Here is a 27,353-nt window from a genome sequence, read left to right as displayed (position 1 = left end):
GAAAATCTAACTATTGAGCCCTAATTGGTTTGGCTCAGTGAATAGAGTGTCGGCCTGCGTACTCAAGGGTCCCAGGTTCGATTCCGGTCAAGGGCATGTACCTTGGTTGCGGGCACATCCCCAGGAGGGGGTGTGCAGGAGGCAGCTGATTGATGTTTCTCATCGATGTTTCTAACTCTCTATCCCTCTCCCTTCCTCTCTGTAAAAAATCAATAAAATATATATTTTAAAAATCTAACTGTTGATTCTAACTCCCTATGTGGGGGGGAGGGGGGGGGAGGGAGAGGAAAAGGAGCCAGTGGTTAGAGTCTCCCGCATGGGTTTGTCTGGAGCAATCTGTAGAGAAATTACATTTCAAAGGTAATGAAAACAGGTTGCTGTAAGGAGCCTTTGATGTCTAGATAGATGAGATTAATAAGCTCGGAGGTGCCTGCTGTCTTTCTTGCTAAGCAGCGGCGATGTGAAATAGGCAAGGTGTTCTCTTGAGTCCTCTGTGGTAATGTCTTCAAAATAAAAATCGGTTTGCTTCTTGCTGTCACTTATACATCTGCTTTGTGCTTCCCTAAACAAGATCGGATTAGTCTTTGTGGTCTGTTCCAGCGAGGATGTCACCCAGGGACCTGAATGTTGCTTTGGTGGTGGAGGAAAAGTATGACATGTCTCTGTAGGACGGACAGAGCTTGATGCCACCATTTGGTGACGGGGAGGGTGGGGCCGGGAGTTTTCTCCCACCCAGTCACGCACAGCAGAGCAGGATCTGTGAGTGGGGAGCAGCACATGTAGCCACGTGTCTGCTCTCATCCTGCTGCCCCAGAGCACAGCTGTGCCTGCTGGAACCTGAGCCCAGGAGAAATCACCCCGCTTTGCACTCCCTGGCTCTGAAATCTCCCTCCACATACCTGCCAACTGGTACACGTGTCCTACAGGATCGCACCTCCAGGCCCCACAGTTTGGAGAACACCATGTACCGCCATGCGCTGTGGTGCTCTGGGGAGTCTGAACAAACAACCAGAGGTGACAGACCCTTCCCCATTCCCGCCCTTGTCTCCAGACCCTGCTGTCAGGGCAGGAGGCCGAGATGGCCGCCCAACAGTGAAGGCTGTGTGCGCGGGCTGGCTCACCATCTGCTTCTCTCCTCTGTGCTGCTTCCAGGCCAACCGGGACGCGGTGCTGAGCAGGATCCCCGAGCACAGGAGCGACCGCCTCATCAGTCTGCAGAGCGCCTCGGTGGTCTACGACCTGCTGACCATCGCTCTTGGGAGAAGAGGCCAGTTTGAGATGCTGTCGGAGGTACAGCCCTCGAGTCCGGATGGCTTCCGGGCGGTGGGGGGTGCTGGCGGTGTGAACACTGGGACAGCTGAGGGACCTGGTCCTGAACCCCTGTCACCAGCAGCCACGTGGCTTTGGGGTTAGCTTTGGTTTCCTCCTCTGTGAAAAGGAAAGGGGGCTAAGCGATTAGGTGGGGGCAGTCACTGGTGGTCACTTCCTACCAGTGGTCCAAACACTGGCTGTGAGTTTTTGGGGAGGGAAGGCAAGCATTTCTCTAGCAGTTTCTCTTTTAGTGTAATTTCCACCATACCCCCAAATCACCCATCTGTGATATTAATTTCCTTATAAAACGGGCTATATTTGATTGAAAGCATCATTGTGTAGCTCCTGCTGAAACGGCAGCTGTGGGCACAGGGTATCGCCCGGCGAGCTGGGACAGGCTTTCCTGTCCACAGCGTCTGCGTTCAGAGGGACGCTCGTAGCATCGGATCTCGTGCGAGGTGCTGGCATCTCCTTCCCTCCGTCCTAAGAAACATTGGGATGGAAGCTTGACTTTATCTCGCGCTGTGGTTATGCATAACTGAGCTGCTGCCCAGAATACCAGATTCCACGGTGGTAGAGGCGAAATAAGGATTAGGTCATTTTATATTTTCTTTAGCGAAGTAAAGAGAAAGAGAGAAAACAACTCATTTGGTTAAAATGGACTTTTCCATGTTATGAATCTTTCTTTTTCTAAATTTATACACATTGCAGCAGCCTCTGGGCGGGAGGACAGGGAATGAAATACAGTAACAGACTGGCTGAAATCAGATAAGCGCGCGTCTCGCCCTCCAGCCTGCAGAGCGCGGCCACATTGCCCAGAGCCCCGGAGAGCTGATGATCCTGCGTGGCCTGGATCTTCTTTTAGGCTTTGGTTTGGTGACTGTACAGGGCAATGGTTACTCGTTCTTCAAAAACAGCCCTTCACAACCCAGCTAGATAAGGCGATCTGTCCTGATGTTCCTGTTACACCCAGCACCCCCCACCCCCTGGGACCGTGCCCAGGCTTGGGGTTGGCCTGGATTCGTCACCGCTCCAGGTGCTTTGACTTCCTGGGACCCGCCCCTCCTGGCCAGCGTGGTTCCCACCCCCCGCCTCTGCTGCGGAGCCCTCTGCAGGGACAGGGTCCCTTAGCCCAGGGGGAGTTCTTTGAAGGTGAACCTTTGCCCTCCAGATGAACCCCTGGAAGTCTCTCTGGGTCCCAGGCTGAGTGTGGGCACGTGTCCGCTCTCATGCCCTCTCGGGGCCGCGCAGCCGCTCCCCAGCGTGAAATGGCCTGCGTCTGGGACAGGTGTGAGCCGCCGGAGGTGCTGCCTTAGTCACAGGCTGGGCGAGCCCTGCCCACGGACTTCTCTTCATGACAGGAATGACTGCAGGGGGCGACTGTCACCTTAGCAGCATTCCTCTCGGTGGCGCTCCCGGGCCTGTGTTTCCTCCTGGCACGGAACGCGGCGACCTGGTTTTCACCAGATGACTTTCATCTTGATGTCGCATTTAGCTGCCATCTTGTGGCAATGACCTGGCGCCCAAGTCACTGGCTGGTCCCGTTGGTTGTCCGAGCCTTTGCAGTTCCGAATTTCACTATGGGAGTCGCATTTACAGCAATGGCGACATTGCCAGAGGTTGCCTGAGGAGCTCCAGCAGAAGGGTGGGGGCAGGGAAGTGTATCAGGGTGTATCCCTGGGAGCCTTTTGAATTTTGTACCATATCTGTGCTGTATCTATAGGTCAGTTGATAAAATAGAGGACACTCATGTCGTCAACACATGTGTCCGCAGTCCCCTGTTCTGTGCCAGGGGCTGTGATTCAGGCCGGGACACATGAGCCAGGTGCGGTCCCTGCCCATCAGCAGCTCCCAGTCTACAGCGAGGCGGCCAGGCCCCAAGCCGCCTGGTGTGGCTAGCGCTGGGGAGGCCTCCCCGCAGGGTCTGCATCCGGTAATAAAGGATTCGAATACTTGGCTTCAACCTTTCTTGCCATTTCTACTTAGTTTTGCAGTTAGAGCTTCCCCAAGCCCCGTGGTCTCAGATCTTCTAAGTGAAACGGGAGGTGTTGTAGGTGGAAGGCGAACACGAAGGCACCTGGAGACACGGTTCCGTCTCTGGTAGCTCGGTCCCTGAAGAGCAGGCATGTCACCCTCGCTGAGCTCGGACCCTCCCTCCCTTGGTCTCAGGCCACATCTTACTTAGCGTGTCCTGCTTCCCTCATTTGCTGGGGTTTTCTTTAATTCTAATTTTTCCTTCCATTTTTCTCAGGACTTTAGGTTAAAAGACTAACCAGATTTTTTTAAATTGAGGTAAATTCATATAACATAAACATAGCCATTTTTAAATGTCCAATTCGGTGGCCTTGAGTACATTCCCACTGTCGTGCAACTATCCCCTCTATCATGTTCCAAAACATTTTCATCGCCCTAATAGGAAACCCTGTCCCATTAAATGATTTTTCTCCATTCCCCGACCCCCCAGTTTCTGTCAGCTGCTCATCTGCTTTCTGACTATGGATTTACCTAATTTGGGTATTTCATATAAATAGAATCATCCAGTATATGACCTTTCGTCTGGCTTCTTCCACTTAGAAGGTTGTAGCGTGTGTCAGTACTTCATTCCTTTTTTATGGTTGGATAACATTCCATCGTATCACGATTTGTTTATCCATTTGTCAGTCGGCAGGCATTTGGCTTTGGTGAATAGTGCCGCTGTGGGGGCAACTGGCATTTAAACTTCCTGTGTTACGTCTCTGGGCCTGCGATTGTTAGTGGTTATCACTATCATCACTCGACGTGGTCGTATATTGTTTCCCCTCCTGCAGCTCCTGCACCGGGACCAGTGAGCCTTCTAAACCAGGAATGGGCACACCACCCTTCTGTTAAGAAACATTCGATGGCTCCTCCCCACTCCCCTTCTTTTTTCCTCTCTTAATTTTGTCTTGTTTTACTTTTTCTCCCATAATGAAATTGACTTCATTGTTTGTGTGTCTGCCATTCGCAGCAGCCCTGCAGGCTCCTTGAAGAACCAAGCAGCACATACAAATGTGGGAAAGAAAATGAAGCCCCCTGGGAATCCCACTCTCTGGGGGTCGTTACCTGTTCGTTGTCCATCTTTCCTCATGTGCCTTCATGAATGTAAATGTATGGAAGTGTGAGGAGCAGGGTAGTGTTGTGCATGTTTTGTTGTGGATATTCCCAATCATCGCTCTCCCTTGCATTGGTACCCCTGCCTCCGTACCCCTAACCCCAGGCCAGCACCTTGTGCATCCTGGGCACAGGCCTAGAGAGCTTGGCCTTGAGTTCTGCCCTGCCATTGGCCAGTTGTGTGATCCTGGAAGTTATTAACCTCTACTGCCTCAGGTCTTCCTTCTGCAAAACAGGGAGGGTAGTCATACCTGCCTCATAAATGTGAAGGTCATTCACTAATCCATGCAAAGTACCCAGAACAGAGCACACGAGCTCATTGAGTGTGTGCTTCCGCACTGCTCCTACCACCGTATTCCCAGGGGTTGCCAGGCACCGGGAAGCCACCAAGTATACAGAAAGGTCTTTGGCTTCTAGAATTTTCCAATCTAGAGAGATTGAATAGAAACATGAAAAGATGACTACAGTTGACCCTTGAACACATGGGTTTGAACTGCACGGGTCAACTTACACATGAATTTTAAAAAATAAAAGCCTTGCCCTGACCAGTTTGGCTCAGTGGATAGAGCGTCGGCCTGCGGACTGAAGGGTCCCGGGTTCGATTCCGGTCAAGGGCATGTACCTTGGTTGTGGGTACATCCCCAGTGGGGGGTGTGCAGGAGGCAGCTGATCGATGTTTCTCTCATCGATGTTTCTGACTCTCTATCCCTCTCCCTTCTTTGTAAAAAATCAATAAAATATATTTAAAAAAATAAAATAAAATAAAAGCCTTACTCTCTTCCATCCAAGGTTGGGAGTCCCCGGATGAGAAGGGCCGACTGGGCGCGTTGATCTGCGCCATTTTTATACTAGTGACTTGAGTATCCAGGATTTTGGTATCCACAGGGGGTCCAGGAACCAGTTCCCCACAGGTACCAAGGGACAGCTAAGTTTTGGGGGAGACAAAGTTTTACGTAGATTTTCGACGGCACAGGGGTCAGAACCCCTAACCCGTAGTGCTCGGGGTCACCTCTAATCAGAGAAGACGACAGTGCGGCAGCGTCATGGCAGGGCACAGAGCAGGCCACTGGCAGCAGAATTGGCAGGTGGGGGCAGCAGCAAGAGGTTATGAGCAACTGAGACATGGATTGGCTGCTCAAGGCCTGATGGGAATGAAAGTCTGATTGCCCAGGAACACCCTTCATCATCAGGGTCATGGCGGTGTGAGGGCGTTTGGCCTGCGGGTGGGAACTGAGGGCTTGTTCTCACGGGGACGTGGGAGAGGGCGTTGGACAGAAAGCCTGGCTGTCAGACCCCGCATCTTGGTGCAGACTGTGCCTGGCTGATGGGAGCAGGTCCATCCCCCTCGGCTGGTCTGTGAGCAGGTCCCCTGTGCCTCGCCACACTGCCCAGCAACACTTCCTTTACGCAGTGGACCTCTTATGACCAGAAGGTGGACAGCCCCCAGGCCACCACGGGAGAAGAGGTGTCACCTCCTTCCTCTCCTGTCCCAGCCGACGTCAGCACTTCCACACTAGGCCGGCGTGCTTTCCTCCGGCCCCTCTCCCGGGCGGACCTGATCCCCTGGGCACCCTGCACCAGAGGGGACGGGCGGGGGTGCCTGTGCTGGGGGTCCCAGCAAGCCTTCTCACCTCTGTCCTCCTGCCGTGGACACCTTGGGTGGGCTGTGCAGACCCAGGCTTTTAGGAACTGCTGGCAGGAGTCGCAGAGCTACTTGTACATCAACGCCGACCTCCCTGCCTCTCTCCCGTTGTATTTATTCAGGATGAGGGCTCCTGCCCACCTCAGGGTTGGCTGCGTCTGTGTATGCCCATGTACAATGCCTTTCTTTCTTCTGGGCACTGATCAGCCAGGTGCTGGGCAGGGAGCCGTGTCCAGAGGCAGTCCACACCCAGGGGCATCACATCCTCATTCTGTCAGGTTAAATATAAGCACCGTGTTTACCGTGTCTCCCGTGCTGTGAGCTTGCATGTTTTTAAAGACTCACTGTGAGCTCCCCGAAAGGCTTATGTGGGAAGGAGCACTTTCCCCTTCGGTTTCAGCAGCAGCTCTGGTTGGCATGACAACCCGCACTATTAAAAGTAAAGCAACAAGCCCGGCTGCCTTTGTTTTCTAGGATGAACCCAAGCCGCTAAGGGGTTCGTTTCTTTAATTTGACTACTAATGGCTCCATTCTGACAGAATGTTAAGAGGTCCTTGTCGAAGGACGCATGCGTCCCCTCTGCAAAGACATGGCAGCGTCAAAGACAGAAATGGTATTTTTATTTTCCTTGTTGACTTGCTTTTCATCTGTTTATGGTAAATCTCAACAACATTATAGTTCTGTGGGCAGAACTGTCTGGCTAGTGCTTGTAACAAAGGGACATTTTCCCACCCCAAGCCAAACGCTTACTTAGTCAGGGAGCGCTGTGAGAGGCGCCTGAACATCTGACTGGATCTGCCTACAGGCCTGCCAGGTGTCCGCTGACATCAGAGTTTGGTATTTAAAGGCAGCCCCACCCGTACCATGGAAACCCAGCCTTGACCGCGGCGCCCTGGTCCGTGGGAGGCACCAGTGTGGCCTGACTCCGGTGGACCACAGACTCCTGGGAAGTCGGGGCCGAGGGTTTGGTCCACGGTAGGTGCTCAGTAAGAACCTGCTGAATAAACCAGTGCTTCAGGCCACGTACATTCTCACCCCGCTCCCTCTTCCTTGGTCTTTGAGGTCACTTAGCTGGGAAATGGCCAGCGGAGGAAGAGATGGCCCACAGCAGGCAGCGTTGGGGTCACCCGTACAGGAGGGACCGGCTACGTCATTTTCACATGACAGGTCTGCCCTGAGGAATCTCAGCCCCTGCCATGGCCACTGGCACCCACAGCCCCGCCACAGGAAAGCATTTTTTTTTTTAAATTAAGCATCATTGCTCTCTTCTTATGGTCCTTAATGAAGAAAAAAAAAAGTTTTTAACTTAAAAAAAAATTTTAATGTGCCATTTTAACCTTTTTAAAGTATATAATTCAGTGGTATTAATTGCATTCACAGTGTTGTGTCACCATCATGATACTATCTAAATTTTCTGTCACTCCATGTAGAAACTCTTTACCCAGTAAGCAATGACTCCTGACTCCCGCCTCCCCATAAACTGGTAACCTCTGGTCAGACGATACTTGTTTTTTTGTGTGTCTGGCTTATTTCACCAGCCTAATGTATTCAGGGTTCTGCCATCTTGTGATGATACATCTGATAGAATGTCTCAGACTTTATTCCTATACTAGAGGCCTGGTGCATGAATTCATGTACAGGTGGGGTCCCTCAGATGAAAATGTCTACTCAAGGACCCCTCTCACCCAGTCCCGATCAGGCCGATGGGGGCTGGCTGGCCAGCGAGGGACTGCGGGAGGGCTCCAGGGCGTGTCCGGCCCTCTCGCCCAGTCCCGATTGACCTGGACCCCAGCAGCAAGCTAACCTACCAGTCGAAGCGTCTGCCCCCTGGTCGGACACTTAGCACATTACGCTTTTATTATATAGGATTGGCTGAATACATGCCATTGGATGTGTAGGCCCATTTTGTTTATCTGATGGTCTGTTGATGGATGGGCCCATGGATCGTTTCTGCCTTTTGGCTGTTGTGAATAAGGATGTAGGGAACATATCTGAGTGCCAGCTTTCAGTTCTTTTGAATATATACCCAAAAGTGGAATCGCTGGGTCATATCGTAATTCTAGGTTTCACTTTCTGAAGAACCACCAAACTCTTTCACAGTGCTGGGCCATTTCACCTTCCAGCAGCAAGGGATGTCTCTGTATTCTCACCAACACTTGCTACTTTGTTGTTGTTGTTTTTGCTATAATAGCCATTCTAATAGGTGTGGAGTGGTATCTCATTGTGGGTTTGGTTTGCTTTTCCCTAATGACTAATGATGCTGAATGTTTTTTCATGTGCTTATTGGCCATTTGGGTATTATGTTTGGAGAAATGTCTATTCAAGACCTCTGCCCATTTTCAAATTGGGTTATTTCTCTTTTTGTTGTTGAGTTATAGAAGTTCTTTATTGATTGTGGATAATAAACCCTTAACAGCTATTTTCTCCCATTTTGCAGTTTGTCTTTTTTTTATGATGTCATATGATGCACAAAATTTTTTAATTCTGATAAAATCTAGTATATCAATTTTTTTCTTTTGTTGTTTATGTTTTTGGTATCATATCTAAGAATCTATTGCCAAGTCCAAGGTCATTAAGATTAATTCCTATGTTTTTCTGTGAGGATTTTATAATTTTTGCTCTTATGTTTAGGTTGTTGGTCATTTTGAGTTAATTTTTGTATATGGTATCAGTTGGAGTCCAAGTTTTTTGTTTTTTGTTTTTTGTTTTTTGCATGTGGAAATCAAGTTGTCCTAACATTCATTGAGATTATTCTTTCCCCATGGACTTGGCACCCTTGTTGAAAATCAGTTGGCCATAGATGTGTGGGTTTATTTCTGCAATCTCAGTCCTGTTTCATCACCCTATATGTTTATCCTTATGCCAGTACCACACTGTTTTGATAGCTGTAGCTTTGTTGTGAGCTTTGAGAAATCAAGAAATGTGAGTTCTTCAACTTTGCTCTTTTTCAAGATTGTTTTGCCTGTCCTGGGCTCCTTGCAATTCCATATGAATTTGAGGATTGGCTTGTCTATTTCTGCAAAAAAAGACTTGGAATTTTGATCAAGGTTGCATTGAAACTGTAGATTACTTTGGATAGTATTGCCATCTTAATATCTCATGTTTTGATACCAGGTCTGAGTTTGACTTCTCAATTCTGCTACTTTACATGCCAACTATGAACTGGAAGAGGTTCCTTTAACTCTAAACCTGTATGTGGAAAATACAGGTAATACTAGGATCTACCTCCAATGGTTATTATGATGATTAAAGAGATAGTGTGTGCAAAATGTATGCTACTGTTCTTATTGATGGTGTTGATAATCTGCTTTCTAATGTAAAAATCCCCTCTGTAATGACCCTTAGTAGTGTCTTTCATAGCATAGTGTGCATAGTGAAGAACTCAGCCTTGGGGTCAGGCGTGTCTGAGTTCAAATTTTGATGCTGCCCTTTCCTAGCTGTGCAACTTTGGGAAAGATACTTAGCCACTCTGGACTTCCACCTCAAAGACTGATGGTGAAGCTCAGCAAGACAATAGGTGTAAAACAGCCAGCACAGGTCTTGGTATATAATTCGTACCATTCCATTCCTCTTTGGTTATTAGAAAGGATTGATCTGAAATTGTCTCCTTGTAACTTGCACCTGTTCTATGTCTTCGAAACAATAGGGCAAGTCAGTCCTGCCTCAATGGCATCAAGTGCCCCATCATTATTCTGGGGGTTGACAAACTTTTCTAAGAAGGATCAGATACTAAATGGTTTAGGTTTTGATTACCAAGAACCAAAATCAAGGATGCTTGTAGGTATAACAAGAGAGAAAACAAATTTCCACAAAATTTTTATTGATTAAATTAACATATAAGAGCGACTACACCTTTTTGTAGTACAGGTGCATTAAGATGAATGGGATTGTTTTGGGGGTAGCGTTTTATTTAGTTTGGATTCAAAGTCAGTATGCCCTCTCTACAAATTGGTGGCAAGTGCTCATCTATAAACGGTTCTTAGCTTTTGGACTCTGAAAGCAGGCAGCAGCTCGGACTTGGCCCTCAGGCCATGGTTTACCTGACGTGGCATCATCTCCAAATTCTTTGCGTTTTGCCACACTCCTCATAGTGCTTCTTGTTTGCCCCTGGCTATCCATAAAGGATATGCTAACACTCGATCCATATTTATCCCTTCAGTCAAGCATTCACTGAGCACCTATGCCGTAATGACACCCCCTGGGCTGCTATAGCCGCGACTCCTTACTGTGTGGGTGAGGCGACAGCTGTGGTTGAAGGTTCAAACCTGAAGCCCCAAGCCAGGGAGACAGACTGAAAACAGAAAAAGACCAAAAGGTGAGAAGCCGTTGAACAGGGAATTTCTTGAATTTAGAGATTCATTTTGCAAGAACAACGAAGAACAGCAATATCGGCAGAAACAGCAGGTGGAGTATGTAGTAGAGGGCGATCCCGGAGACCCTTCACTCGCCGTGCAGACTTGATCAAGATGCATCATCTAGTTGAGCAGAGAGCATGCTGGGGGATGGCGACCAGCATTCAGTTCTGTAATCAAGTCTGTGACCGCTGAGAAGCAGCCCACCCTCCCCATCTCCCACCGTGGCCAGAGGCCGTGGTGCACGTTCATCTAAGCGTGTGCCAAAGCAATCAGCTGTGAGGCTCCGCTGCTCGGAGCAGTATTGCTGTTTTAAAGCCAAAAGAAATGGGAGAGGGACACCAACGTGGGGCTTGCTCTATTTTATTTTTAATTCAAGGGGAGAAAACTCTGAGCAAGATTTGATGGGAACCACCTGTGTTTTCTCAAAACTTGGGGTGGGAGGGTTTTTATTTGCAGCCCAGAGCCCCATGAGCATGTTCTTTAGAAACGTTTCCTGGACTCTTGTGAATGAGATCTATCAAATTCCACTTTAATTTTTTTTTAAAGTTAATTCAGAAATAAGCGTTCTGAACTGAGCATCCTGAGACCTGGGTTCTAATCCCAGTTCTGCCGCTGTGTGACCCGGGCAGGTCCTGTCTCCTCTCTTGCTCATGGTTTCCTCGTCCATAAAGTAAAAATATGTCCACATCACCTCAGAGTTCAGCATACTCTGATTATGCCATTCTGTGGGTTCAAGATAATGGTCCACAATGTCTAAATTGTTTAGTTTTTAATTGCTAAAAATAAAGGCACGAAATATTATCCATATACCATGTTAAATTAAGAAACACTGTAACACAACTGCAAAGAATTACATTTGTTAGCTGGCTCATTAAGCACAAAGGACGTAGGAAAGAAAATCTTCCTAATCGATGAAAGGATCTGTGTTATGAGAACTCTCAGGGTTCGGCCAACCTGTCCACAGAGGCTAGTAATGAAGACGGTGCACTGTGTTATTTATTCTGTTTTAATGGTGATGAATTTTAGACTTCAGCTCCAGGCTCAATTTGAGGCAAAATCTGATTATTTTGTTACAGCCCCCTCCTCCACGGGCTCTTGGATGCTGAGTCTCCCTCTCGAATTCCAAAAATAGACTCTGGCTTCCCTTGCTGTGCTGCTGTACAGCTGTCGCTGCCATGTGCCCGGTTCATGTCACTGGGCTTTGCCTACCAGGAAGGTAATTGCCAGATCCCGTTCTCATGCCAAAGAGCTTCTCATTCCTGTGCCCCCTCGGAGACGGCTGATTTATGAAAAGCCACAGTGACAGCGGGAAAGGGTACGCTTCGGCGACCACGGGAAACATTTTTGCAAGTACCACTCAGATGATTAGGATGCCATTTAGAGTCTGAGTCTTGTCCTACCAAGTATTCGTGGCATCAAATGAATGTGGTCTGGGCTTTGGAGAGATGGCGGTAGTATGGTGATTACAGCGAACGGGCCTGTCTTTCCTGGTAGAAATAATCCTACTGCCAAATCCATCTTCGCTTCTGGTAAGGGGATGATTTGGAGATGCCGCTTGCTGTTTTGTGTGGGTGACTCGGGGATCTGCAGGCCTGGAGAGGACCCCAGATCCCTCTCCCAGGGCACACGCTCACCTCTTCACTGGACACCGCAAGTGAAGAAGGGCCAGCGTCTCCTCTCATCTCTCCTTTCCACTCAGAGGGTCCAGACCACTCCCCTTTGCCATCCCCTGCCCCCTGCCCAGAGCTCCCCTCTCTCCCCTGCATTCCCCCTTCATGTAGAACCCCCAAGCCCACAGGATCTGCTATGTCTTTGTTTCATAACAGCTACATCACCAGTAACGTGTGTGTAGCATTCATTCTGTGCCAGACAGTCTTCTAGGCATGTCACGTGCATTTAAAACATTACTTCATGTAGCCCCATAACCACCCTGTGGCTGGGGGTCAGGAGTTTGGATTAAGTGTGGCCCCAATGCCCTGCGGCTGCTGTCCTCGCCCCAAGCCTGCCTTCTCTGTCCCCTCCCGGCCGTCAGCCAGCTGGGCCTGGGGGATTGAAGCAGCCTCTTAAAGGCCCCCAACATGCACAAAACTCCCGTGTCTCCTTTTGTTTTTTCTTTTTTATTGCATTTACTGGGGTGACATTGTTCAATAGAATTATATAGGTTTTAGCACCTGTGTCTTAAAAGTCCATTTTATCAGTATTTCTTTTAGACTGGAACCATCGTTAAAATGTGAATGCTCTTCTTTTGTTTTTATAGTATATATTCTGTTCCCAATCTCCTCGCTCTATTAAAACTGGAAATTTTTACTTTATCACATACAGATATGATTAAGGTGCTGAAAAGGGGTAGTCAAAGAGAATTGGGGTGAGCAGACACCCCTTCCAGGGGGCGGATGTTATGGATAGCAAATGCCCGGTGACCGCCCGAGTTCTTGGTTCTCTTGGAGGCATTCTTTGGGAGAGGGCGTCCTTCCGTGGCTGAGGAATGTTGACCTGAGCGGCGTGGGGAGTTATGTAACCTGGACGTCTGCAGGAACATGGGGAGGGCAGGTTATATACCAAGCGGTGTGCTTGGCATTGAGACTTCAGGAGCATCTGCAGCTGCCTGGGCGCTTTCTCGGGCAGCGCATCACCGTATATACGATGCCAGGAGCCCACAGGAAGGAGTGGTGATGCCGGAGCCCAGACCCCTCTGAATTAGGGTGAGGGGCCAGTTCGACATTGTGGACTTTATTCCTGAACTCCCTGTATGATACCCCTGTGGCTTACTGTGGGCTATCGGTTGTTATAGTTACGAGAAAGAGGCCCAGGCGGGAAGGGGTCTGTGAAAGATTCGGCAGTGAATGTGGAGGAAACACGTGACTCAGGACTCAAGCCAGCTGAGCGCCTTGAGGTGGGCTGGCTGGGGCTTGGCATCCTCGCGCGGTGGTGCTGGTGGGTATTGTGGGATCTGAGGCTTCTTGAAAGTTCTGCAAGCTGGAAAGACCTCAGTCCTCAGTAGCCTCCAGGGTCCCCAAAAGGCCAAGGGAGCAATGCCCCATTAACAGTCAAAGATCTTGCTGGATCTCAGAAATAGTCCGGGCACCCTGTGGCATTTTGGGGGCCTTTTAGTTAGCTGTATCTTGCTCCGTGCAGCATGAGTGGGCCTGCAAAGTGGGAGTGGCATGTCGGAGCAGCGGAGTGTGGTGCTGAGAGCTGCCTGGTTCAGATCCTGGCTCCACCAGAACCTTCTGGGACCCCACATGGCATGCAGCAGTCTGTGCTCCGGCTTCCTTGTCTGTGAGTGGCGGGACAGAAAGTACCTGCCTGGGCCTCGTGGGGTCAGCATGACCAAATGAGGCAGCTCTGGTGCAGCAGCGAGAATGGATCCTGGTCCATAGCCCATGTTATCCAAAAGCCGTGTCCTAGTCCGTGCGGGCTGCTACAACAAAATACACAGACCGGGAGCCTTGTAAACAACCAATGCTTGTTTCTCACGGTCCTGGAGCTGGAAGCCCGAGATCATGGCTCCAGCAGGTTGGCAGTCTGGTGAAGGCCCACTTCTGGGTGGCAGGCTGCCAGCGTCTCGCTGCGGCTCACATGCCAGAGGGACTAGGGACCTCTCCTCTTTTATAAGGACACGAATCCTATTCCTGGGGCTCTGCCCTCGTGCCTCAATCACCTTCCAAAGCCCCCACCTTCTGGCACCGTCTATGGGGGTGAGGTTTCAACATATGAATTTGGGGGGGCGGGGATCACAGCATTCAGTCCATACCACTTGTTAAGGAAACAAAAAGAAGCAGTCTAGTCCGTAAAGCTGCAGCATCTCGCTTTGGGTTCAGAACAGATGGTGTCAGCTGCTGCACGCCTTTTGTTCATCCGGAAAGCAATGGATGTTTGTCACTCCTCGTAGCAGAGAGCTGGTAGGACACACCTTACATTTTATCATCATCGACCCTTTCTCCCCGCATCCCGGCTCCTTTGCCCACTCTCAGCCAATGTGATGATTATTCTTGTTCCTCCTCCATCATTTCTGCCCCCTTCCCTAAGTCAGTTTCTAAGTACTGTCAGCTTTTCATTGGTGTTCTCTCCATAGCACCTGTCTCCCCATTATCCCCAGCCCCCACCTCCCCCTCCTGGGTTAGGTCTCCCCCCCCCCACTACCCCATCGCGCTGTCAGGCGGGGCCTTGTGTTGGAGCTGTTGGCGCCCCGGCCTCTTTCCTCGCCGTGGAGGGAAAACTCCCCGAGACCAAGGCTTGTGCTTTCGTCAGCCGTGGGTTGTCTTGGCGTCTGGCACAGTGCATGCTGCCCCGTGGGCTCTGGTGGGAGATGGTGTTTCAAGCGTTCAGGGAGAGCAGAAGTTGTAGGTCTCACCGCAGTGTGCGTAGACCCAGACTCGCGTGGCGTGTGACGGCGGCCAGGCTCACGTGTCTGCATCTGTTCTCTCCCGCCAGTGCTTAGAGAGAGCCATGAAGTTCGCCTTCGAGGAGTTCCACCTCTGGTACCAGTTTGCTCTGTCGCTCATGGCGGCCGGAAAAGTGAGTCCCCCTTCCGCGTGCGGTTCTCCGCGTCCACGCGCGATGCCTTCCAATCCCAGGGGCGGTGGCATCCCTCGCGGGAAACCCAGCCACAGGAAACTGCCCTGTGGTCATTTATAAATGAACAGTCAAGTTTAATTATTTGGGGGCCAACACGGGCACATCACTGAGAAGAAGAATTCTGAAATATTTGCCTTTTTCTCGCCGTTGTAACTTCGTCCTGTGACGATGCGGCTTGAACTAAGGCTGGCTTCTTCACCTGTCTCCCCATTATCCCTCTCGCTCATTTGGGAGCATACACTGACTCCCGGCGGGGAAGTCGTGTGGTTCTCTGTGGCAGTTTGTTACATCGGGATGTGTCTGATGTTAGTGGAAAACGTCGGCTTTGGAGTCCAAGTGCCAGAGCTGAGGTCTGGGCTGTATGACCCAGGGCAGGTCACCGTGTCTTTCCTTCCCAGTGAAATGTGGTAATAATAGGGCCCACTTCTAGAGTGGCTATTGGGTAAATGAGATAAGACCCACCAGGTGCTCAGGATAGTACCCCCATGTGGTACGTACTCAATAAAGAGAATTAATTTGGGCCATTTAATGAATCTGCCATTTAGCGAATTGTTCAGTCTGTGACTTAAGATTATTTGGGCTGGGTGGAGACAGAAGTTTAGGATGGTATGCTATAAACATATGAATTTATGTTTTATAATAACTCCAGGAAGGAAGAAAATGAGGGTGACTCCAGGGAAGCCTTTCCGCGGGTTTCACCCCAGTTTACGCCCCCGTCACTCAGGAGCCCCACGTTCTGGTTGTTGCTGACCCAGGCCCTTCCGGGGTTGGGCTCCCGTTGGAAAACCGCGTTAAGAGGACAGCTAACTAAACCCCCTGGGGGAGCTGTTAGTGTTTGGTTCTGTCGAACATTCTGAGTTTCACAGAAATTACTCTCCTTTGCCAAGTCTGCCCGAGCCGTGAAGGTGCTGAAGGAATGCATTCGGCTGAAGCCCGACGACGCCACCATCCCGCTGCTGGCCGCCAAGCTGTGCATGGGCTCCCTTCACTGGGTGAGTAGCTGGCCGCGCCCAGGGCAGGGCTGCCAGCCGGCCATCTCCAGGCACAGAGAGGAAAGCGCAGGGACTCAGCAGCTGCACACACACAGGCTGCTCAGAGCCCCAGGCCCCGGCTCCTCTGGCCTCACCATCCCCCCCCTCCTCCCCTCCTCTCCCCCGGACTGTGGGGAATCAACATGTTCCCGGGGGACTCCAGTTTTTCTTTTTCATGGGAATGTGCTTGAAAAGTAGAAATGATAGAGTGGGAATTCATGCTCAGATACATCTGGCAGTGGAAGCTAACATAGGACTGAAGAGCGGGAGGGAGAGGGAGAGAGCTAGAAACATCTATGAGAGAGAAACCTGGGTCGGCTGCCTCCTGCACACCCCCTACTGGGGACGAGCCCACAACCCAGGCCTGTGCCCTGACAGGGAATCTGTCGAACCGGGGATCTCCTGGTGCATGGGACGATGTTCAGCAACTGAGCCACACCGGACAGGCTGAACCCAACTTCCTTCTTTCCTCTGCCTTCTCACCCACTTCCCTCTTCAGATATTCTTGTTCAGACTAGGATTTGGGAATGGTATGATTTGTGACAGTTTTAGTACCTCCAAAATCTGCCATTTCAGTAGAAAGCTCAGACTAGCTGCTGAGATGGTGGTCACTGCCATATACAATGCAGTTTTACTTTCTTTTCTTTGACTGCATATCAAGATTAGTGATAAGAAGCCCTGGCCAGAGCCTCTGCCCTCCCACCAAAGGGTCTCAGGTTCAAGGGCACATACCTGGGTTGCAGGTTCGCTCCCCACTGGGGGCACGTGTAGGAGATAACCAGTTGATAAGTCTCTCACGTCGATGTTTCTCTCTCTCTCTCTTTCTCTCTCTCTCTCTCTCTCTCTCTCTCTCTCTCTCTCTCTCCCCTTCCCTCCCTTCCTCCATCCCTCTCTCCCACTCTCTGAAAAGCAGTGGAAAAAATATGTTAGGTGAGGAGTAACAAAAAACAAACAAAATAACAGATTAGTGATAAGAAGAACTTCCCCAGGAGACTGGGGAGACTTGCTAAGGTTTTTTACCATTATGGTCCTTGCTGTTTGTGTCCCGCCCCGCCCTCCCATTTATTCTCAACAACAGGACAAAAGTAAGCCTGGTAGGACACACCTTACTTTTTATCATCACCGACCCTTTCTTGTGAAGAAAGTGTTCTACCATGGTTAAATTTTATTTGGTAAAATGTGGGAGGAAAAGACGTTTTGAAAGAGCAGGCTTTCGCCTGAAACAGAGAGCTGTGAAGGTCTGGGCAGGTTTCGACACGTGGGGCCACGGTGCGGGGCGGTGTGGGTAGCGGCGGAGTGGGTGTAGGAGGGGCCAGGAGTGGGCGCAGGAGTGGGCCCAGCCCCCCTGTTTGAAAATGCGGACCCCCAGCTGTGACCGCTGCCCTCCCTGCAGCATGACATTGCTCATTACTGTGACACATGTCTCCAACGCCTAAAATAAGCCTACTCCCTTTTTTTTTTAAGATAAGAGTAACAAATCTTTTCTGTATATATTTTTTTCCATTTTTATTATTAAAACTTCCAAATGCCACAGAGTGTAATGAGCTGCCACATACTGTCACCCAGCCTCAATAGCATCAACATTCGCCATAGTTCGAAGGAACAGATCTTATTATCTGCCTCTAATATACTATGTGAAAAGTCTCATTATGGGTGCAGCTTACAGGTGCAGTTTACAGGTGCCAGGTCCATGTGCTGTGCGGTGCAGAATAAGTAGATGCAGTTTTGTCATTTTTAACAGCTTATAAGAAAGAGAAACCAAGCTTCAATGGATTCATTATGGTTTTTTTTTAAAAATAAATAAATAAGGTAAGACCCAAACACAAAACATTTCTGTATGGGTAGGCAATGCTGGTTTACAGTTGTAATACAAATAATGCAATAATTCATAAGTAATAATGCAAGAATAAACTCTGTTTGGCACACTCACTGCTTTTGCCCACCCCTGTATATCAAATTCAACTTCTGAGCACCTTGCACAAACTCTTGCAGAGCCAATCAGTAAAAGGGAAAGGTGGAGAGGAGGAGAGCGACTTTGGAAAAGAAGGCAGAGGTCAGCAGGAAAACCTTAGCGGGAAAAGGCGAGGTGGGGTCCTCGGACTGTCGGAGGGCTCAGACAAAGAGACAGAATTGCCACAGTGGACTTGGAAGATTTGGGAGTCATTTTCACGGTGACTCATCAGAAATCTGTTCTTGGCAGCCGATGCTTCTGGTAACTCGTGTTGGGAATTCTGCAGGTTGTCATTGTTTTTAACGTGTCTGGTTTTTCAGTTGGAAGAGGCTGAGAAGTTTGCCAAAATTGTCGTTGACGCGGGAGAGAAAACGTCCGAGTTCAAGGCCAAAGGCTACTTAGCTCTGGGGCTCACGTACAGCCTGCAGGCCACTGACGGTGAGAGAAGCCCCACCCCGCGGGCCCTGGGACACAGGAGCCCTCCCACTGTCTCCGGAGGGCGCATAAGCTGGGCCGGTCTACGTGCTGCCCTGGGGGGCCTGCTGCTGTGGTCCTCGTCGCTTGTACTGCTCGGATGTGGGAGGGCAGGGGCACTGGGCGGTGGGGCACGGGGGGCCAGCTGGCAGGTGCCGGGGCCTTGAGAACCGATTCATCCCACCCAGCCCGGGCCTGCCTCTGCCCCGGCACTTGGCTGGCGGTCCACCTGTGAAGGGATGTGGGGTCTTCAGCACAGGAATATAGGCCAGGTCAGGGCCAGCCTCTTCCAGGAAGCTTCCCTGGATTGGTCAGGACCTGCCCTTTCTCCACGCGTTCATTCTTTTCTTTTTTAAAAAATATTTTTTTGTTGATTTTGGAGAAGAAGGGAGAGGGGGAGAGATAGAAACATCAATGATGAGAGAGAATCATTGATTGGCTGCCTCCTGCACACCCCACATTGGGGATCGAGCTTGCAACCTGGGCATGTGCCCTGACCGGGAATCAAACCGTGGCCCCTGGTTCATAGGTCGATGCTCAACCACTGAGCCACGCTGGCCGGGCTCACTTGTGAACTGATTTTCCCGGTTCAGTGCTGGGCGGGTCAGGTCAGTCCCTTGTGTTCGTATCAAGGTGGTAACGGTCCTGGCCATTGCATAATGTGAATTAAACTGGCCTTTCCTGGCCCAGGACCAGGGCTGCTCGGGGCCAGAGGCCCTCTGAAGGCCGTCCAGCCCAACACCCAGGGTGCCTGATGGTGTGTCTGCTCTGCCTCCTGGGAGAGCCAGGCTTCACCCAGTTACATGCCTGCACTTGAGGCAACAGCCGGCTCCTCTCTGCAGTTCCCCGCTGGTCTTTCAAAGATGGCCCCCTATGCCTGGGGCACCAAGAATGACCCTCAGCTCACGCTGTCCCCTCGGCATCATGCCAAGTCACACCCACGAGTGCAAGGGCCCGTCTCCCGCTGCGCCTGGGGCAGCACTGAGCACACACACACCCAGAATGTGTAGTTTTTGTGATGGGCTTTGTATCTGTCCGAAACTTGCCACTGACGGATCGAACCCTTTTCAGCTTCGTTGCGAGGGATGCAGGAGGTCCTGCAGAGGAAGGCGCTCCTTGCATTTCAGAGGTGAGTGGGAGTTCACCTTTTCACTCGGCTGTACATAACGACACCACAGTGTGAGGGGTATAAAAGGGAGAGATATTTATAAAGATTATGTAAACAGTGTTTTCCCCCGGGACTCTTTCCCCTCGAGCACCGAGCACCCAGCGTGGAAGCTCGCCGCATCATTTGTCACCATGTAGATCTGCGTTCTTCATCTGTCCGTCCCTCATCCTTCAGGCACATTTTATTCCTTCCTAATACAGCCAGTTCAGCTCTGGGAAGACAGATACTCTGTATGTGTAGGGGAGATGATCCTTTTATTAAAGACATTTGTCATCATCTAGAAAAGGGATCGTTCTCTCCTAGCTTTTTTTTTTTTTTATTGCCTGTGAAGCTGCAGGTTTTTATATTAAGAAATGAAAAAGTCGGGTTTTAGGACAGTCTCTGAAATGCTTTGTGAAGACAGTCAAGTCACCTCCAGCCCTGCCTTGCTCCATAATACCTATGCTGTCTCCATCGTTGTGCCTTCCGTGAAATTCGGAGAATGCTTTATACTAGTGATTAGCACGTGTTCTCCACATCCCTCATTTCACCTCATCCTCACCCACACCAGGAAGGTAGACAGGACAAGCAGGATGTTCACTGCAGGTGAGGGACTCGCATGCAGGAGTGGGGAGTTAGAGAGCCACATTGCCTTTGATAGAATCATCATCTCCTGACTCTAATGCAACTCTTCTGGTACCTACTGTACTTCACTGCCCTGATTTTATTCTTATCACAGCTATAATAAATCACTAAAATGAATCATTGCTTGAAAGTAAAGCTGCCTGATGGCAAATCTATAATTGCTATTGATCCTCTCACTTTAAATACATCTGAGTTACATTGCTTTCTTGGAATTGTATTAGAAACTTAGTTACTTGCACCAAAATTTCATGAGGACCTCTGTCACTAATACCCTTTGCTAGATTTCTTTCCCAGAACTGGGGTTGCCTACGGATTTACCGCAGTGTTCGCGCCCCTTTCTTCATGAAATCCTTATTACTTGGTTTCAGTTGGTGTGAAATCTTGCATCTCACTGCTGTTTCCTGCCAGGCTTGCCGATTGTGCCTTCACCTTGCCCGTCCCAGGCTGGTTAATGACAAACAGTCCAGATTGACACCTGCACACAGATCTATGTCTGTGCTGAGCTTTTGTTGATGTTCTTCAGCATGGGAGTGTGGGAAGCCTTTCATTTCAAACGTTTTGGAGTTTTAATTTTTCCAGTCCTAACTTGTAAAACACATGAATGCCTCAGAAAGTGGCCATTACATCTGTTTCCCTTTTCTCAAGTCAGCACATCTCACTGGCTCTCTAAAAACAGCCATGGTGGTGGTCTGCCTTGAGCTGCCACAATTCGTAACTTCATGTTAGGTCGCAGCTGTTCCTTTGACCCGAATTCCTTCTTGTTCCTTTCACTTAGGTTTCAATTCAAAGAGATTTCCTAAAATATGAGTTCATGCAGAAAAAAAGAGTAATAAAACCCTATTAACCTATGTGATTTATTGGCAAAGGCTAATCTAAATTAATATTTGTGTGAAATGAATATTTTTCAAGGAAATAAATTGTTTTGTTTCAAGTACACATTAATGAGGGCTAATCTAGTACACTGTAGACCTGACATTCTATAAGGAAAGGTTTTAAGTAAATATGAATAATTTGTATTCCTTCTTAAATATAAATGGATGTTTAAAAACCACTTGGATGAGAAGTACTTTTTTAAAAAATATATATTTAAATCCTCTGCCAACAATGCTGTTTATACTATTGTTTGGCAATTTTTGTTTAAAAAGAAAAGAAGGTAACTCAAAAAGGGGTGGGGTTGCAGATATAACATGTAAATATTAGCCCTTAGTTATGCCTGGAGTCAGAATTCAGGAAGATTTGCTGTCGGGTAGATTTAAAAAGGTGGTTTTTGAAGGCCTCCCACTTGCATTTCTGCATCTTAATATTGAGGCCCTCAACTGTTCATAAGTCCAGAAGCTCAGCCCCAGCAGCGGGGCCAATTCATTTGGCCCGTACAGAGGTATAGTGAACAAGACCATGTTGTCTGCAAAGCTGAGAGCATGGCGCAGAGACTTGACCCCACATGCAGAAATCGGCTGCTCCGTGTGGTGTTGGTTGTGTTTGTCACTCAGTGTGAAACACAACCTCACGTTATGGTTCTCTCCCCCTCCTGGCTTAAATTAAGTTTGCTTGTGGTATAATTTGTGTGTATGGAATGAGTGACCATCCTAGTTTTTCGGGAAGTGAGCAGCATCCCAGAACTTGGGACTTTGAGTGCTAAAACCAGGGAAAACCAGGACAAGTTGGTTATCCTGTGTGTGTCACTAATGGGAAGGCTCCTGAGTGATAGATTTAACCACGTGTGTACTTTTTCCCCCTTAACTGACTAATAAATACACTGATCACAGGTCCATTGTAATCTGGATAGAAGGAGACTTAGAGGAGAATTGACTGAACAAGGCAGCAGGGTGATATGGGGGAGAGAGCAGGCCTCAGGATTTCACTTCTAGCTCTAGCTCTTTTGCTGGATACTCTTGGACCAGGTGCTTAAAAGTAGATTCTTATAAATTGTAGTTATTATTGTTATAAAGTGTGTATCTTAATGACCAGGGTCAAACTTGTTCGGCCTTTTCTATATTCTTGGTTCTAGAACATGTTGGAACCAGAGTCTTGGAGAGCACTCAAGGTGTTCTGGGTCCTAGACAGGTGATCTCGGGGGCCCATCCATGCTCTCCAGCGGCAGCCTGGCATGCCTCTCTCGGGGCCCTGCTCCCACTGTACTGTAATGGTCATTTTGGGTCTCCCTGGCTCTGGGGGAGAAGGGATGTTCTCCCTTCTCCAGGTTGGTGAATGGTTCATCTCCAGGCTCCCCAGAGGCTGGCACAGGCCTGGCACCACATTGGTACTAAATAATGTGGGTGGTTGGGTGAATGGATGGATAGGTGGGTGGATGGATGGATGGATGGATGGATGAGAGGATAGATGGATGGATAGATAGATAGATAGATGAATAGATGAGTGGATGGATGGATGGATAGATGGATGGATGGATGGATGGATGAGAGGATAGATGGATGGATAGATACATAGATGAATAGATGAGTGGATGGATGGATGGATGGATGGATGGATGGATGGATGGATGGATGGATGAGAGGATAGATGGATGGATAGATAGATAGATAGATGAATAGATGAGTGGATGGATGGATGGATGGATGGATGGATGGATGGATGGATGAGTGGATGGATGGATGGACAGGTGGCCTGGTGACCCATCAGTCTAACAATTCTTTTTTATGGAAAATACATTAAATTAATGGGCATGGAGTTGCTTTGACAAGGGAAGCGCTTTGTGAGCATCCTGTGGTGACATTTTTAGATGTCTGGGTTTCTCCTAACATCTCAGATGCTGCTGTATGGGAATGGGGTTTGTGGGGCTGCTTTGTATTCATGTGCAGCGTTCAGCAGGGTTCTAGTTGTCAGGAACACGAATGCCTTTCCTCTTACATGCATGGCCTGATGACGTCTGCCGAGCAGGTTGGCTCTGGGTGTGTCACAGGGAATGTAGCTGCCCAGCTGCTCTGTGTGACCGAAGCAAGCACTCTAGTCTGTTCTGAGATCAACACCATGTACTTTGTCTTCTTTTGTTGAACATTCTCCTTATTTTCTTTTTTCTTTCCTGGGCTAAAGTAGTCAGTTTAACTCATTAGCCAAAGTATAAAAATAAGACTTTCAAAGTGTGTATGTTTAAGTTGTGCCTCGTGAGAAATTGGCAGTTGGATATCCATCATTAGCCAGGTTTGCAGTTCTTCAGCTGCTGCCCCAATCTTCCCAGAAACGCCGAGACCCCCGGCACGTCTGGTTGTTTTTGTCACAGTAAGTGGCTCACAGTGCGTGATCACTGCTGAGGCCAGGGTGGGGCTCGTGTCAGAACTGTCCTCACCCATCCCCCAGAGCCACCAGGCCATGGCAGCTCCTCACGTGGGTGGTGTCGGGTGGAGGCAATCCTGGTCTGATCTAACTTCACCTTCGAAGACCCTACCCTGGGCTGAGAAAACGGTAGCTCTGAGGGGTTCTTGTGAGGGTTGTAGAAACCTGGCTTTGTATTCATTAGGAAAGAAGTGAAATAAAATAAAGAATGCTGAATAATTCATTGTCTCTTCATAACTCACTTTGTATTAGTTTCCCCTGAATAATGGAGAGAGACAGAAACCGTGACATCCCGATCTCATTTCTCAGGAACACCAAAGAAAAAGATTCTTTCCCCCTTTTCTGTGTATAGAAATGATAGTGGCCCGTTTCGTGTTCAGTCCACCTCTGAAGCAACAGCCGTGTACAAATTCATGGGAAAACCAATACTTATGAAATAATAAAAACTGGAGCATAGTGGTAGAAGCGAGAGATTTAAAAGGGCAGCGCGGGCAAATAGCCCGATCCTGTTACCCTACGGTGAGGGGAGTCCTAGGCACAGTTCCTGGTGGAGTAACCAGGGAGGGGGTTTAAGAGCAATAGAAGGACAGACTCCCCTTGCCCCCCCAGTCCCCACAGGAGCTGCCACATTTGCCCAAACAATGGCTCAAACTGTGTATTTTCTGGATGGCAAATGCCTGGAAGACTTCTTAGTCTTTTTCCCCACAGCAGATGGACAGTTCCATGAAATGGCCTTATTACTGCGTGAAGCCATCCCTAATGTGTTTGCCTGGGATATGGCTTCCTTTTTTATCCTGAATTTGTTTTCTGTCCCTAGAAGATCCTCCTTTAATCACAGAATGTTGACAGAACAGGATGAAAGTCTGTTTGTTATCGGGGCCCCACCGTTATTTAATTAGTCTGCTCCATCATGCCTTTTAAAGAAAGTAAAGTTGGTTTTCTCTTCCCTCCAGACTGTTCAGCAGAGAGGATGTCTCGTATACAGCCCCATTTTGAGTTGCTCATGGTGAAATATGATTGATTCCCACATAAGAGCAAGAATGACCACGTTGGCAGTTAGGAGTCCAGTTCAGCTCTTCCCAGCTGGTGTCAAAGGCCAGTCAGTAGCCCAGTGTTTAGTTTTACATGTCAGAGTTGCGTGGACAAAACTAGTGAGCTGCATGGAGCTTGGTAGCTTTGGAGGACTGCATGAGTCTCCTCCTCCTCTCCTAGAGTCAGTTCATCAAAAACCGGAACCTCATTTTACCAGCAAAGCCGGGTCTTGATTTTTGTATGGTTTCTCTGAAATCCAGAAATTTGGATGAAGGTAGCGTTAAGGCCAAGCCCAAACTCAACCAAAGCGCTACTGCCTTGCCCAGGACACCCATGGCCTCACCGGGTCCCAGCGTGACGGTGAGCGGTCAGAGCTCAGGGCCTGCGGATTCTGCACCTCCAGGCTGCTCCTCAGAGCCCAGGGTCACAGCTGCTGCTTCAGAGGTGGACTGAGCACAAAGCAGGCCACTAGCATTCCTGTACACAGAAAAGGGGGAACACAGCACATTTGTTAGTAAACCTTTGTTTAAATGAGACATTCAATAGTTAAATATGGGGTCTTAGTATAAAAATGCAAATGATAAAAATGCAAATGTGGCTTCTTGTTGGATAGGGAACGTAGAATGGTCTCTCCCAGGTACTAACAGCCGTAAATACCTTTTCAGGGCCCACAGTCTGTCGCCTACAGATCACCAAGCAGCTTTCTACCTCGCTCTGCAGCTCGCCATCTCCAGACAGGTCAGTTTCTCGGATGTTCCTAAACTGGGTGCACGCTCCGTCTTGATGCGGTTCCTTTAGCGCCTCAGCTCGAGTTAGTAGCTGGTCCTCCGCCCGGGCTGACCTGGACCAGGGGCCCTCATCCACGCAGCGAAGATCCGGGTGCTCTGGTCAGTTTGAGCATCAGCTGTATAGACACAGGCCAGGCTCTGCTTTAGGAGTTTTAGTCCATAGACCCGGAGGGCCCGGCCCGGGGTCGGATGGCAACGTGGACGCAGCACGTGGCAGACACCCTAAACCCAGGGGTCATCGAAGAGCCCGTGTGTGACTTGCCAGCAGAGCCCATGCTGAGCTCTCAGCAGAGGGGAGATTTAGGGTGGGGCCTGGTTGCCGTTAGGTATCAGTGATTGACGATGCCGGTAGGCATAGACAGAAGCACCAACCAGTGCCTTTCAAATACGTGGAGGTCTGAACATGACACGCGGTGACTCCTGGAGTAGGAGCGTCAGCAGTGTCCTTCATCCTCCCTGTTGCAGTCTCCAGAAGCCGCCTTTGCCTTCTCGTCCCTTCCTGTCCCCTCCCAGCTGTTCTGAGACTCTGGCCACATGCCTGCCTGCCCACCAGGTGCAAGACACGGGTGGTAACCCCAGCACATTCCAGAGAGCTGACTGGAGGGTGAACGAAAGGTCAGTTCCCCAGACGTGCCATTCCCCTGGCAGGCCCGGCTGCAGGCAGGCATCTGACTTCTCGGAGAGGCGGCTCCCTTTGGCGACCTGGGGACTACGGAAACCAAGGTCCCCGCACCTGGCGTGGTGTGGCTCACAGCTGCAGGCTCGTGACGGCCACCTGGCCTCTCTCCCCCACCAGGACCTTCTCTCCCCTCCCCCATGAAGCCTCCTACCTGCAGCAGCCTGCTCTGCCCCTTCCTCTTGCTCAGCTCTCCTGTTTGGTGTCTTTCCCGCCTGACGGGAGGCTCCATGCGGGCAGGAACCATGGCTGTCATCGTCACCGCTTTGCCCCGGCAGCTGGGACGCTGCCTGGCACTTGGGAGCACTCGCTGAATGAAGGAGCCAGCCTTGCATTCCTTCAAGTCAGCTGTCCCTGCAGGATGCCGTGGTGAACCCTGTGTCAGTCGTCCCCGGCTGCTTTGGTCAGACTGCACATTGACACCCTGCCTTTCCACCCTCCCCACAGCGCAGGCTGGGCGCTGTTCACACCGTCAGTCCTCACCTGGGGCATGGACAAGGTCACAGAGCCTTTGTGAGCACACAGCATGACAACCCCAGACCCCGGCAGCTGGATTTCCTGCTGACCGCGGGCAGGGGGCTTGTGGCCTGTTATCTGTAGAGCCAGAGCCCTTTGAGTAGGGGGAGAGGGCGGGAGGGGAATCAGAAGATCTAGCCACTCTCGTCCCAGAAGTTCAACAGCTGGGTGACCTTGCTCCAGTCATTTCACCCCTGGACTCAGCTTCTCCCGTAAACGATGGGTGGCAGATGGTCTCCCTTCAGCTGTATCAGCCATGACTCTGGCTCAAAGCAGAGAGCCTCCGTAGCCAACATTTGTAATCAAATTCATCCAAATGAAATTTCAGAGAGGGAAACTAACAGATTTGGAAAAAACAAAAGTTGTGGCTTCCTACTAAGGAGTGAGGTTTCTGAAAGTTTGGGAAGAAGCAGGAGGGCTGAGAGGGGTCCAGCCAGGGGACTGACGTTGGGAGGGGAGACGGGAGGGGTCCCAGGCCAGCTGTGGAGAAAGCTTCAGGTTGTAATTCTCCCCGGGGACTGCTAAACCTGCATGGAATCCAGGGTGTTCAGTATTCATCTGTGCATTTGATCAACCATCGTGCTTGGACGATTTTGAAGCAAGTCTTGAACAGCTGTTGCATTTTAAGGTCCAGGTTGTGTCCGGTCCCACTTGAGTTTGAATGTGGCATTGAACGTAGCACCTGCCATTTGTTTCTTGGGTCAGGGTATTTGGGTTGTGGTTTGGAAAGGTCAGGAGGAGAGGGTTGTTTGTATGTGTGTTTATATATTTCCCCGATGGAGAACCA

The 27,353-nt window shown here is 49.7% G+C and overlaps 1 protein-coding gene across 4 annotated transcripts in view; it reads left to right on the top strand.

Annotated features, from left to right (window-relative positions):
- TTC7B (tetratricopeptide repeat domain 7B) overlaps positions 1-27,353 on the top strand; it is a 193,559-nt gene that overhangs the window by 93,008 nt on the left and 73,198 nt on the right. For all 4 annotated transcript variants that reach the window (XM_079768075.1, XM_079768072.1, XM_079768073.1 and 1 more), the window contains exons 9-14: positions 1,153-1,290; positions 14,872-14,955; positions 15,903-16,007; positions 18,318-18,435; positions 19,543-19,600; positions 25,252-25,324. In XM_079768075.1, the coding sequence (XP_079624201.1) occupies positions 1,153-1,290; positions 14,872-14,955; positions 15,903-16,007; positions 18,318-18,435; positions 19,543-19,600; positions 25,252-25,324 (576 nt within the window). The remainder of the gene's footprint in view (positions 1-1,152; positions 1,291-14,871; positions 14,956-15,902; positions 16,008-18,317; positions 18,436-19,542; positions 19,601-25,251; positions 25,325-27,353) is intronic.

The sequence above is a fragment of the Cnephaeus nilssonii genome, assembly GCF_951640355.1.
Source record: "Cnephaeus nilssonii genome assembly, chromosome: 4".
NCBI lineage: Eukaryota > Metazoa > Chordata > Mammalia > Chiroptera > Vespertilionidae > Cnephaeus > Cnephaeus nilssonii.
The sequence above is the reverse complement of the archived record's forward strand: the minus strand, read 5'-3'. Positions and strand labels throughout refer to the sequence as shown.